The sequence below is a fragment of the Trachymyrmex cornetzi genome, unplaced genomic scaffold (genome assembly GCF_001594075.2).
Source record: "Trachymyrmex cornetzi isolate Tcor2-1 unplaced genomic scaffold, Tcor1.1 scaffold607, whole genome shotgun sequence".
NCBI lineage: Eukaryota > Metazoa > Arthropoda > Insecta > Hymenoptera > Formicidae > Trachymyrmex > Trachymyrmex cornetzi.
Window position 1 is genome coordinate 901,081 of NW_017299923.1, and position 15,017 is coordinate 916,097.

The window sequence follows — 15,017 nt, forward strand, 5'->3', positions numbered from 1 at the left end:
CCAGTCGGAAAGCTTCAGAAAAGAAAGAAGTCTATAAATAGATACAAAAAGTTTTTACATGGAAAGATAACGGTTTTGTTGAACTATCTAAAAATTTAGCTATAGAGATACAAATCTGAAAGTAAATAATTTTATTGCACTATCAAAATTATTATGTCGGATGTTTAAGCAGGTTGCTAAAATATCAAAACTTTTTGCAGCATTGCTTACACACATGCTTAAATTTTCTACATAATTTTCTTGATGATCCAAAAAAATTATTTCCAGATCTGTATCTAAATTTTTAGACACTTGAATAAAATCATTCTTTCCGTAGAAAGCGATCGATCGTTTCTTTATCGTTAATTTTAATTAAACCGAGAATAGTCATTTGATTTATTTATATGTAAACGATCACTTGAGGTTTTTATATATACCAATAAAAAACACATATTATTGATTGTTTATTGATTTATTAATGTTTGAGGACATCATGGATACGTGATTTTATGATTCACAATTTTTTGAAAAAAAAAAAAAAAAATGTAAAAGCAATAATTAAAAAAAATTAAACGAATAAACACGTTAAGCTTATTGCGACGATATTTCTAAAAAAATAACAATTTTAACTAATATAACGCTTTTTTATTGCGGCTTTTTAATGGAATTGCAGATTTAAAGGTTCGTAAAGAATAGTTATTAAAAAAAGAAAGACAATATGTTAAACAATATATTTTACAACATGTACCACCTATTCTCGCTGCTGAGGCATAAAACTATCCCAGATGACTATTCTCGGATTAATAACGCACAGTTATAAGTAAAATATAAAAATAAAAATCGAATCTATCGAAAGTTGGCGATTTAAATTAATTTATAGTATAAATTCGTTGCTCTGATCGATCGCGAAATTTCGAATTTCGGTTTGTTCGCATGAAGGAAAGCTGATGACGAATGGATTCGCGCGGGGATTTATCGGTCGCGAGCGCGACTTTAACTGCCGGCGAAGGCGGACGAGCGGCAACGAGGCACTTGACTAATGTTCTACCTGTTGTCCTGTAACACCTATACGTCCTACCTGTCCGCTCACCCGGGGCCCCGCGTATATACGAGCGCGCACACGCGTGCATATACGCACGTGTGTCAAGTTAGAAAAAGGTGCTTCGCGCGCGGGGTCAGCTTAGCATTTCAATACGCACAGGACGATTCAATGCCGAGCGAGCGAGCGTGCGTGCGTACGTACATGCGTGCGTACAGGAAAGAGTGTACACGTTATGCGTGAGAAAGAGGAGAATAAACATCTAGGCGACAAGAAGGGTACGAAGAGGGAAGGAAGAAAGAAAACGGCCACGTAAGAGAGTAAGCTTGACTAATGCCACCCGGGACCGCGATCGTCGTGTGATCATTACTCATTTGTCATCCGTTGGATCGGGGTCCCCTGGAATCGGCCGATGGGATGGACCCCGTTGGGCCCCGCGCGTTGCGCACCGACAACCGGCAGCACCCCGTCGAGGCAGTGTCTCGTTCAGCCATCTGTTGCGTTTATAGCTGCGCCAGCGCGATTATTTCTTTTACACCTTGATGATCTTTATACTGATTGTATATACGTGTGTATGCGTGTGTTTTATGACATAATCCGTAAATCAGATCATTTGTCGATTGACGTGCCAGAAAGATTCGGAAGGATTAAAGTTCTTTAATTCTTCCGATCGGGGATCGAAATCTGTAAATTCTTTCGAGTGGAATCTCATTCTAAAGAGTTGAAATTGAGCCAATCTTAAAAAAGAGTGGCTCAATTTTCAATCTTTAAAAGTGAGATTCCTGCGCTTTTCAAAGTGAGCCTTCATTCTAAACATTTTAGGGAGAAGGTTTAAAATTTGAGTTACGCGGTTTACGATTTCTATGAGTCATCGCTTGATAATTTTGGTGGTTGATAGTAAAGTAATTTAGAGATTTGCGCTTACCTTCTGGAGAAGGCGGCTTCACATTTTGAGCAGCGATATCGCCTGTCTCCGGTGTGTAACTTCACGTGACGATCGCGGCTGCGCTTGTGTTTGAATAGTCTGTTGCACCAACTGCATCGATATGGCATCTGATCGCCGTGACTCTACAATCAATACAATTATATAGCACTACGGCATTTTTTGGATTTTGTTTATTATAGAAATTAAAAAGTACATAAATTAAAACGAATATAATATTAATTGTAGTTATAAAAAATATAGAGATTGTATCGACAATTATAAAATTGTAAATTTTCCAAAAGATCATTTTATTTTGAAGCTTAATTTAACCGAAAAATCATAGAATTCAATAAAAATTGTGTATATCACTCAGTTAGAAATTACAATCTTTATTAGATATTTTCCTCGTTAAACATAGAATGATTTTACTAAAATACCTAAAATACTTAAAAAGGACATTAAATTTTGGCTGTTTTTCGACTATACAGAAGAAGTTACGAGATGTATAAAAATTATATATTATACTAAAGAGTGAGGCTCTGATTTTATTCCTTTTTTCGAAGATACGTGTAAACATGAAACGTTATCCGTTTATATTCGCTTTTAGAAAAATGTTTACTTACAAGTAAATTTCTGAAAGCCAATATATTTTTACACTTATACTATTTTTGGATGCTGCAAAATATATAATATCGTCCTGTCCGTATAATAATAGTTAGTAATACACTCCGATACTGTTACTTTTAATTCATGCCTATAGAACTAGCCACAGATTAAATTTACGAATTACAAAACAAGAAATTTCAACCAAATTTGGGAAGAAATAACCTTAAATATTTGATCTACCTATTTAGAAACTGGCTGGTTCATGTTTAAGAGAGGATGCTAGAGAAACAAAATTATTGATAGCTGCATAAAAGTCTCCGATTTGATTGAATGGAATCCAAAATCCTTTTACACAGGATAGAAGTAAATGCAAAATTAGAAAGTGGAGCAGAATTGATTTTATAAAATCGAAAAGTTAAAAACTTACATTTTCCAACTCGTAAAGCTGTCACTTGACATAGACGTTTATTTTTAATATAAAAGTTCTATATCTCGAACAAAATAATATTGTATTATTTGAAATTTAAAAAATCTGTACAACATCGATCTAGTTCGACCATCACTCCAGCATCCCTTTAACGTTTCAATGAAACTCCGCATGAAACTTTATTAAATACATGAGAGAAGAAAAAAGAGTCGGTAGAACAAGAGGAGACAAATTTCACAGAGCAAGAAAAAGAAGAAGTAGAGTCGACTCTCCGTTGGCTGTGGGGACGCGTCACCCATCCAGATCACGATGACCGATATGATTCCATACGGTCACCTTCTTTGTGCTGTGAGCTCCCGCTCACAGAGCTAAAGCGCTTCTCGTGCCGCTTCTCTGGCTACGAAATAGTTGTGACAAGGTAAGTAAGCTTGGCACGTACGACAAGACCGTGCCGGTCTACTTTCGAGCCGTCGGCTTCTTTGAAGAGACAATCTGGACGATGCAGTGCAGCAGTGGGCGAAGCGATCACCGCCTCGGTCTTTTAGCCGATCGCAAAAGACCACCGACCACCGGACGACTCACCGATGGCGACGAGAAGGTTTGCGTGCTCGGCTCTGTTCGATAATCGGATGATAACCAGATATCAAAAACTTGATGAGGAATTTGAACTATATAATTATAATTAGGATGTCAAAATGTATCGTTGATGAATTGTCGATGAGGCGTGACTAACAATAAATAAGTTTTAGAAACTAGAGATAAGGAATTAAATTATGAGTTGCACCGTGTAGAGGTGCTTAAATAATTTACAACAAAATATTTATAATAACATCTCGTAAGTGTTTTATGATTATGGACGTTTCAGCTCCGCTTTGAGCTATCATCAATATAGATTCGAAATATAAAATTAATCAGTCGTTCAACTGTTTGCGAGCAATTTCTGTTTCTCTATAAAGCATCAATTGGCTTCATCTATCAAAGCTCGATCTACATAAGATGTAGAACGTAGGTCGCAGGTCGCAAGTGAAACGTATTTCAGATTGTTAATAGGTTGCAGACCGCAGAAATGTTAAATTTTAATTTAACACAAAATATTCAAATAACACAATTATATGTCAAATTAAAAATTCAACAAAATTTTAACAAAGATTTGAGTGGACCGTTTCTAATATAAATGCAAAATGTTTTTTACTGTGTATAAATTCACATTGAATCATTTAAGCATTAAAAATCCAGCTTCGACCGTAGTGGGTCTTTATTTCCTATTCCTATGCATTATTTGTATTTATAAAAAAGTCTATGTTATAAATATGTTGTCATGTAAAGGTGTGAGATGTATGAAAATTTTATGTTAAGGGTGACTCACTTCCTCGTACGTAAAAACGTACCAATAGTATTACCCAATATCGGTAAGGTTCTAGGATTAATCTTGGAATTCATGATATATTGAGAATCTTCAAAATTCAGCCGTTTGTGAATCTGTCAACGTTAATTTCGCAATAAGTCCACAAGGATTGAGATTATTCGCTGCGATTGTCAGTAGAGCATACCTAGCATTGTGCGTAGCATAAATAGACAGCTATCTGCCTGCCTAGACTCGGGTACTCATCTTGATTATCGGAGTCATATCTGCGCGTTATACAGCGCGCATACACACACACACACACACACGCACACGCACGCACGCACGCACAGCAATGGGCTTTCGCGTTGCGAAAGAAGAAGTAAGAGGAGGTTGAAGGGACGGCCGCCACCTGGACGAATAACCTGATAACCGGTACAACCTGTTATGGACACAACGCTACAGATTCTGACCCGATGATGACCCGCGTCGGCCGGCCTCGGACGCGGAAGAACGAGCTAATGCCACCGCCATGCAAAACAGAAAAATTCAAAGGAAAGGACTCGCCACGCGTCTCTTCACCGCAGGACATGGCACTCGCGCTCGCATGTCACAGGACATTCGCGGCGTGGAAACGTACGCGTTAACTTGCTCGTGTACAGGACTCGTCGACCTCGCGGAATCACACCTCGAATTTTTTCTCACATGGCGCGAGAAGAGAGAAGAGGTTTATGCACGATGCGCATATTAATATACGAATGTCATGAATGTCATCAACCCTTTCGGTTTAATTTCTTTTTCCGTACGACCTTGTGTCTTAGGCAGTTTCAAATGAACGCGAGATACTTAAAATCACAGCATTTTTTAATAACGTCAGAAATGTATTTATGGGAATGCAGCAACAATTAGTAACATACCTTGGCAAGAAAATTCTTGTAGAAAAATTTTTTTACGTGTTTTAAATTTATAAAATTTCCTAAAAAATATTTCAACCTTTTTTTTATTTTATGACTACCTCCTTGATATTCATAGTCTAAAATATTGTCATGTCTTATAAGAAATATAATATTATCATTTCAAATAAAACAAAATAAAACGCTTGATCCTTCTATACAGACTCAACATTTTTGTCTCTAAACATTTTACGTTGCATATAACTATATTTGAATTAGACGTACATTTACATTCTTTGTCTCCAACAATAACGAGCTATTAATAGCCCGGGAATATCCAATTATCGAGGAACATCACCCTTACCTGTTCATGTTTTTTCAGGTAGCTGAGCCGCGGGAACGTTCTATCGCAGAACTGGCAGGGGTACGGAGCAGCGGGGTTATTGCCGTCGGGATTGACGCTGACGTCGACATCAACCTCGGGTTCCGACGGAAAGCTGGCCGATGTCGGCGTCGCGCAGGAGGACGGTGTCTCGCCGCCGCGACGCGAGTTGGGCCCGCCATCCTCGCTGTGCCACGAGGAACTTCCAGTTCCTAAGGCCTCTGAAATCAATATAGAAGAAGAATCTCAATAATAAGTTATAACAAGAACGAAGGACTCTTAATTTAAAAACAATAACGAGAGACTAAAGGGTACATAAGAGTCAAATAAAGTATACGAGAGTTGTCTGAAAAGTTTTGAGCCTAACATAGAAACAAGTAATTTTTCGGTCAAATTCAATTTTATTTTTCCACATAGTGTCCTTTTAAGTCGATACATTTTTTCCAGCGATGCTCCCACCCCTTTAATCCATTCAAATAATGAAAAACTGAGCGTCTTGCTTTGCAAAATAGGCGTCTACGGATGCGATGACCTCCTCGTTCGATGAAAATTTCTGTCCTCCGAACCAAACTTCGAGCCTAGGAAACAGAAAAAAGTCGCTGGGGGCCAAATCTGGTGAATAAGGTGGATGGTCAATTAATTCGAACCGTAATTCGTGAATTTTGGCTATAGCGACCGCCGAAAAGTGAGACGGTGCGTTATCTCGATGGAACAGCACTTTCTTCTTTTTCAAATGCGGTTGTTTTTTCTCAATTTCTGCCTTCAGCTTATCAAGCAATGATGCGTAGTACGTCCCTGTTATTGTTTTACCTTTTTCAAGATAGTCGATCAACACAATTCCACGACTGTCCCAAAAAACGGTCGCCATCACCTTTCCCGCCGATAAAACCATCTTCGCTTTCTTCGGAGCAGGTTCACCCTTCGCACCCCACTGTTTTGATTGTTCTTTCGTTTTAGGAGTGAAGTGGTGGACCCAAGTTTCATCAACCGTTATTAATCGACGCAAAAAATCCGACTCGTTTCGCTTAAATCGCTCCAACAGGGCCTTAGAAATGTTCATTCGAGTGCGTTTTTGATCCAGAGTGAGCAAGCGCGGCACCCAACGCGCGGTTAACTTACGCATGCCTAATTTTTCAGTCAATATATGACGAACACGTTCTTTTGATATGCCAACAGCCTCTGCTATCTCCCTAATCTTAATTCGACGGTTGTCCATTATCATTTGATGAATTTCTTCGATGTTATCGGTGGTGGTCGCAGTTGTTGGCCGTCCCGAACCACGTTTAAATTCAGCTGCCCATCTTTTCACGGTGGCAAATGATGGGGCAGAGTCCCCGTAAACAGCGTCCAACTCGGTTTTAATTTGCGTAGACGTATTGCCTTTCAAATGCAAGAATTTAATTATAGCACGATATTCAATTTTTTCCATTTTTACAAAATGACGACACAAATGATTGTCAAACAAGAACTGAACGTCCAAAGTGGCCACAATTGTCACAGATATCTTTCGTAAGTATCACGATTGTGATACTAGAATGGCTTTGACGAGTAACGCCATCTTCATGATGAGGCTCAAAACTTTTCAGATGACCCTCGTACTTTATGTATATTTTTTTTCTATCTTTTCGACTGCTTTCATCTAATGTAACATCCCTTTTATGTATATCTGAAGGAGGCTCAACCGTGAGACCGAAACATGTCATATTTTAATCAATTATAGAATATTATATTGTTCATATTTTCTTTTGATTTTTCATATTTTAATATACTTTATTATATTTGACTCTTATGTGCCCTTTATTCTCTCGTTAATTTCAATAATGTCTCGATATCATAAACGAATTTTTTATCTATCTTCGTTTTAGAAGATTTTTCAAGATCTCTTCATGAGTGTCATAAGAAGAGAATGCTTTTATAAGCCCATTCTACAATTGCGTAAGCGTAGTTGTAAGGTTGCAGTTAAACTGACCAATCATAGTTGAATATGAAGAGAATATTCAGCTGTGATTGGTCAATTTTTACAACTGCAACCACTTACAACTATGCTTTATGCAATTGTAGAAGGAGCTTTACGTTCGAGACGACTTACGATTTAGGAACTCGTCCTGTGTATGCGTAACAATGTTACGGATCTCACCTCGCCTGTTATGTGTCCTTTTATATCGTTCTTGTAACGAGTGCAGACAGTAAAACTCGTACCATTAACCCCCGAGCCTTGACTGGCTCGAAAAAGATCGCGGTCTTGCGCGACCCTTGATTGTGCCAGGCTACATTCAACAGGCAGGATATCTCGTGCGATTGTCGCCTTCTTTGTTAACTCAGGGTTACCTGACGTCTCGTTCGAGACTTTTCCAGTAAGTAATTCTTACAAAACAAGCCATTGTTACATATTTGTTTAAATAATATATATATTTATAATTAGATAGCTTATTGTAATATTTTTAACTACATGTACACGGAAATGACGGCTTTTTAAAATATATAACAATTTAGCTAGATATAGATCTGTGACAATAATTTTATTAACCCATTAAGTAATTATGTAAAATACTCGAGCCAGTTGCTAAAATGTTAAAAGTTTTGAAGTATTACTCCTCATGAGTTTTTGCGTAATTATTTGGTAGTCCAACAAAATTATTTTCGGATCTATATTTACCTAAATTTTTTAATATTTCTGCAAAAGCATTCTTTCTGTGTATCATTTTGTACGTGAAAAAACTGAAATATTCATATTGCGGAAAAGTGTACGATAATTCATTGATGCTTCGACGGAATGTATTGCAACCACAACACCTTTCAAATACGTGAAATATATGATTCGGAAGTAGTGACTTTGGCGCGAAACGTCAAACAACTCCGGAGCAAATGGGTCAAGTAGGGAGCCCCCGCGTCTCTGTCACAGAAAATCAGGCTTAACCTCCTCCACGTCGCTGAGGGAGCGTGTCGCGTCGCTACTTCCGGCGTAGTCACGCCGGCTAATCACAAATAATTTATAATTGCCGGGAATAAAGACGAGAGAGATCACCGAGAGCACTTCGTGATAGAGGCGAAGCGAGGCGCGCCGCGTAAATGGTGGAAATGACTTGGCTAGTTGGCCGTTTCCTCATTTGTCCTCGACTCCGGCGATGGATCGACACCCACGAGTCGATTTAAGAGATTTTGCGGAATCCCAGTCTACGCGCGCGAGAGAGACCGCCACCCAGAAGATTACGAGAGATACGACGATCGTGGTACGCCGTCATGGATGCTGCGTAAATGGCTCGTATCCTCCACCCACACGTCATCCTCACGAGGCTCGATCTCTTCCTCTCCCAGAAGGACGTCGCCCAGGCTCCGCGTTTCCGCGCGAATTATCGCGATGATCGTGTCGCTCAGAAGACGAAGTTTGAATACGTATCAGAAATCGCATTTTTAAGGTTTTTTTTTTAAATAAGAAGATAAAAACGAAAAAGATATTAAAATAAGAATTTTTATTTCCGGAAGAGGAAAAACATCAAACAAAATTATTAAATTGTCATTAATTTCTATACATTTATAATATTCGTTTTTAAGTTTTTTATCTCTGTTATATACATTGTATTCGCGCACGCGATATTAAAAATAATCTAATGAGAGTAGAAACGTTTGTCATATTTTACGGCGTTCTCTGTAACATTTCCATTATTTCAATGTTTCTTTTTGTAACTTAATGGCTGCGTTCAACAGAGGAAACTAATTAGTTAGCGCTTAATGATTCTTTAATATGATTAATTCCTACACTTAGATTCAGCGAAAAAGGTAAGAACCAATTATATTAAAGAATCACTAAGCGCTAACTGATTAGTTTTTCTCTGCTAAACGCAGTCAATGTTTATTCCTCAACTAGCACCAAAACCTAACTTGGATCATAACCTTTGATTCTATTGTTTGAAAATTAATAATTTTTAAAGATAAAGTAATTTATAATATATCTTGTAGATATGTGCAGATATTTATGGTTCATATTTGAAGGGATAAGAAACTTATTTCTTCACGTTGCATAACGTGAGCATCGAGCGTTTACTCAATTGGCACTACAACTGACTCACACGTTCCGATGGTTCTCCGAGTGAATGCTGAGAAAGTCACTTTGGCGAAAGGCTGTCTAGGTGTGAAAGAACATGACTGATTAGTGTAACAAAAGCTAGAAAAGTATTTTAGCAAATCAATTCTTATATATAGAAAATATATTTCCCGTCTATTATATTACCGTTATATTTAATTAATCCTCTGATTGAGTGATTTTCAGAAATTCCTAAATATATGACACGCGAGAACGCGTCCAGTTAACATACGAACACTATACACATCGTCTGTGCCATATGAGAGTTTCTGTTAGGGGTGACTCGAAGGAGAGACCTTTCAATTCGAAAGAAACTCTTATTTAATTCGCGATTGTGTCCGATCGGCGACGATGTGTCATCACGGCGAAAATAGGCACATTTAGCGACGCAGGCTGCCGATGCACGCGTTGGCAACCTGTGTCGCATCGCGTCGCGTCCCGTCGACGATGCTGTTGTCGCTTTGTGCCTCCTAGAACTATTTTTAGGAGCGCTTCGACGACGCTTATTAATAGGGGCCCCGACTTAACGCCTTCGTTAATTGTGACTTATGCCGGATCGCTTCGCGCGGATTTTCGCGCCAGTGGCGTAGCACGGGCCTGCGACACCGCGAAAACCATCAGTAGGGAATAGGGGAAGTACCCTCTTTGCTTTTTCCATATTGAGAGAGAAGTATTTAATATTTGTGATTGTAATGGCGCGCGCATAGTAAAATAATTATGATTAAAAATTATATTTATACATTTATATAGCGTTAATAACTATAAAAGTGGAGCTATTAACAGAGATGGACAAAATGGCTGCTCGAATCTATTTGACATAGAAAATGTAAAATTGCTGTAGTTTTTCCATTTGGAAATATAAAATACAAAATGGGTTTTAGAATATGTGAATATATATTAAATAAGAAATAAGTCAGAAGAAGTTGTACAAAGTAACAAAAAAACTAAATAAGTGTCTTATTTTTTTATTTAAAATAAAACAGTTATTTTATTACTTTAAATAACTTTTTCTAACCTATTTCTTATTTAATATTTTAAATAAATTTTTTAAATCGATTTTATATTTTTTATTTAAAATTTTATTTTGTATTTTTATTTTAAATGAGTCAGTTATTTTACCGAGCCTTGCTCAAAATACTATATAGTAAGAAAGTTTTTAAAAAATTAAGTAAAAAAGTTATTTATAAATATTTTTATCTTAAACGGTAATTTTTAAGATAATAAAGGTTTGTAATTATGGTCAATATGGTCAATTACAGACGACGTTTAGATAGCCACTTGTCCATAAGTCGCGCATGCAGTAGTATTAGTGAGCGCACACTCCAGCGCGCTAATATTCACAGGTGACTACCTAAACGTATAGTTTATAATTGGCCATATTTAAACCCTTATATCTAAGAAACTATTGCTTAAAATAAAAATTTACAAGTAACTTTTTTACTAAATTTTTCGAAAACCTTGCTATAATATTTGGATTACGAATTTTGGGACATCTTACATTTAAGGTAATTGGAAATATCTCCTTGAAATTATTTTGATTCTAGAATCGTTGGAAATATTTTTCTAATCACTTTGACAATTTCGACAAATTAATACAAGGTAATTATACTGTACTGATTTAGCAATATGCTCAGATTTCGTACAATCGTTTCAAAGCATTGACATTGGTGTTTGACACCAAGCAATGTCTTCTGTAACTATTCACGCTGTCCGCTCGCAATTATGGAGTAAAATTATCGCTGCTGTTACCAGCGACAAATTTTAACAGTGCGCTCGTCAGAAAGCTATTTTGTATCAACTTGTTCTTGGAGATCGTCATCAATCGTAGCATGCTTAAAAGCTATACATATGCGTGCGTGTGACTATAGATCGATTATTTATCGCATAAGGATGAACATTTGTCACGGGGAGATTCACGGAAGTAATAATAATTCATGCTGGCTCGCCGGGCTTAATTTACACGCAACAGACGATTTGAGGACTTCAACGAGAGTTCGAAAATTCACAAAGATGAATACCGGGAAGGAAAATAAGAAGTAGGAAAGTAATTTTTAGATCACTTTGAGCAAGTGAATCTGCTAGCTGGTATGACTCAAGCTTAACATATGATTAAATTAATCATATCTGAATTTAAATAAGTTACATTTAAATTACAATTGAAATTAAGTTTAAGTAGACTAGATAATATCATGAATTTCATATGTATCATGTCGCGTTTTAAACGGTCGGATTCTGCACGTGTAATGTCGCCACGTGTCTGCTTTAACGGAGTGCGATTAGTCAGCATTTCTGATCGAGGCGAGAGACCAGAAACAAGAAACGAGGGACTAAAGAGAGATCACTATGAAAAGTATTGATTCTAAAGATGATGAAATGGGACGCGATTATAAATGCACTAACCCTCGCTCTTTTTGTCATGACGATCGCTATATCGTTCCCTTACTTCAAAAAGCTATTACCATGAATGAGTTAATTAACTCAGCTTCATAGAAAATCGTTAAAATCAAAAAGATTCAAATGGTTTTTTAAGAATATATTATAGATGGAGAGAGGGGGGGGGGGGGGGATTATAATTTAAATGAAAATGTTCTCATTTCATATTAATTATTTTTTAAAAACATCTATTAATCCTTATTGAAATAATTTTTAATCCAGGTCCTCAATCGTCACCAAAGTATTTATAATGCTTTCAAATACAATATAGAAAAGTTTGTAATTTTTTAACAACCCTTTCATTTTGTTAAAATATGCGTGTAATACATCTTTAAGGGTTGCAAACAAAAATCAAGAAAATGACCATGTTAATGAATGAAGAAATTTAATCATGTTAAGAATATGTTCTTTTTGCCAATATTATACTGAAAAGAAAATTTACTTCATTTAATTAAATATTTGTTTAAATAGTACTAACGAAATACTTACAGTAAATATAAACATTTATTCAAAATAAAAAAATCATATCACGAATCTCAGAAATAAATTGGATCTTTTGTGCTGAAATAATTCTGTGTGAATTTATGTACTGATATCCAATCCTTAAAAGTGCGCGAATTTATTTTCGGTCTTGAAATGCAATTCTAACAGAACTAGAGTGAAAAATTATATTTAAGTTAAATAAATATATATTACATATAGTATAAATATTTCGTTAGTATTATTCAAATAAATATTTAATAAAATTCGATAATTTTAAAAAAATGTATATTTGATTAGTCAATAATGTTTTGTCAAGTTAAAAATAATTTTTCTTTTTCCTGGGAAATTAAGTTAATTAATTTAAATAATTTCTTATTAATTAATTAATTTGTTACTTTTGAAGTAAAAGAAGGATATATCAGTTACTTAGCGCCAAACTAAGTAAATATCCAGCGGATGAATAAATTCCTTCTACTATGCGGAACAAATAAGTACAAGAAATCTAAATACAGTCAGGCAGCGAGGTTGCCTTCTTTGAATTGTCTCCCGTATCAATATAAACTGAATTCCAAATTTGAACTTCAGTGAGAATACTTTCGTATCAGTTAGCTTTTCAATAATATTTTTTTATATTTTTAGTCATTCAAAATTAGTCAAATTTTTTCAAATTCAACGAGTAGAAAATTCCACACGTGAATTCGTCAAAGTTCTACAGCGGCGAATAAAAAGTTGCGGAATAATATGAAAGAACATGACGATAATGCTAAACTTCGTGGAAAAGTAGTAGAACTTATACATAGAGGGAAATCAGACGGAGATGTAGAAGAAAGGCAAAGAGGAAAAGAAAGATACGGAAAGAGAGAGAAAGAGAGAGAAAGAGTTACATCTACAGACCTTTAGATTTGTGTTGCTCGTCCTGTGAGGGTTCCTTATGTGCGTGGATTTTTCCAATCAACAATTCCAGCCGTGAACTGTTGCCTTTGAAAAGCATTTTGTCCTTGTTATTTTTTTGTATTCACCTTGATCGATTTTCGGTTTAACAAGAAGTCCACATCACGTGTCCAAAATATCAAACTGAATTATTGTCATCGAATTAATCAGTACGGAATCGTGAATATTAGTATTTAGACGTTGATGTTGTTATTCGTAGTAAGTTGAAATCGGTGCAAAGGTACTTCAATGATCTAGAGCATCAGCGTTCAGGTCACGTAAATCGATAAATCTGCTAACACGTTAGTGTAGTAAGGTAATAACGAAAATATCAATCCAAATATCATTAAAGCGTATCAATTAAAATGTCGTTATAAAACTAATTGGCTTTGGATGTCAATTAGCAAACAGCTTTCGATAATTCCAATTTAAGGCACTCGCGCGTGCGCGCGCGCATTCTTGTTCCTTTAAGACAATTTAATTCTCATCACACACTGCACATCAAAATCTCAAGACACAGGTAACTTCGTTTCTCAAAATTCTTGATCGGCATAATTTTATATCCAACTCGTTTGCCAAGTGTTTTTCAATTATTTCCTCTTGATTCCGTGATTTCGTGATTTTCATCGAGAGTGATTCGATGTACCGTGATAACAGTCGTATCTGCGTCGAACCTCTTCGCTGAATCCCATCGGGTTGGTCAGGATCGCGCGAGTCACCGATCGATCCTTCGTCGATCGCGATGCTCTGAGAACTGCGAGCTTCGTCAGTAGTCGAGCCGGTATCTCGGACGATCTCGAGGCGAAGCGCGCGTCAAGGGGGTCTCACCCGTGACTATTATCGCGCGCGATGCAAAGCGATGCAAAGCGATGCACGCACACGTAACGCGAGCACATACGTACACACACACGTACACGGCCGAAGTTCTCCAGTGAAGTGGTGCCGGCAGAAAACGACGGCAGGAAGAGAGGGGACCTGCACGAAAAGCCGCATGAGAGAAACCACGGAGTCCTCTGGGAAACCAGCCACGGTATTGGACGGTAGGCGGGCTCACACACTAACGAGTACACCCACCTTTCGAGAACTACCGCCACCCGACACCTATTTAACCTTTCTCGTAACCGGCTCCTCCACCTAATCCTCCACCTCGCACGCACGCACGCAACCCCGATGAGGACGCGCTTAGCGCGCGAGCGTGCTCGGCTCGGCATGAGAATCACTTCGAGGTTAGGAACCTTCTCTTTTCACCATTTTATATCTCTGCTGAGGAACGAAATAATTATGACAAAATAGATATTAGTTTTTTTTTACTACACTGAGAAAAATGGTCCGGTTGGATTAAACAGTAATTCTGGTAGAAAACGGACGAATCAGAATTTTCTGGTTATGTCTATTAGAATTCTAGTTGAGATAATTAGAATTCTGATTAATATAATTATTCTGGTAAAAATAAGAATTCTAATAGATTTTACCAGAAATATAGTATCAACCAGAATT

At 36.9% G+C, this 15,017-nt stretch overlaps 1 protein-coding gene across 2 annotated transcripts in view; it reads right to left on the reverse strand.

Moving 5' to 3' along the window:
• L (zinc finger protein Lobe) overlaps window positions 1-15,017 on the reverse strand; it is a 122,264-nt gene that overhangs the window by 11,847 nt on the left and 95,400 nt on the right. The window contains exons 1-3 of one of the 2 annotated variants that reach the window (XM_018516008.1): window positions 13,485-13,759; window positions 5,576-5,814; window positions 1,944-2,086 (exon numbers count right to left, since the gene is read on the reverse strand). In XM_018516008.1, the coding sequence (XP_018371510.1) occupies window positions 1,944-2,086; window positions 5,576-5,814; window positions 13,485-13,581 (479 nt within the window). In that variant the 5' untranslated portion in view covers window positions 13,582-13,759. Of the gene's footprint in view, window positions 1-1,943; window positions 2,087-5,575; window positions 5,815-13,484; window positions 13,760-15,017 lie in introns of those variants that run through there. The other variant, XM_018516007.1, reaches the window with a different exon arrangement.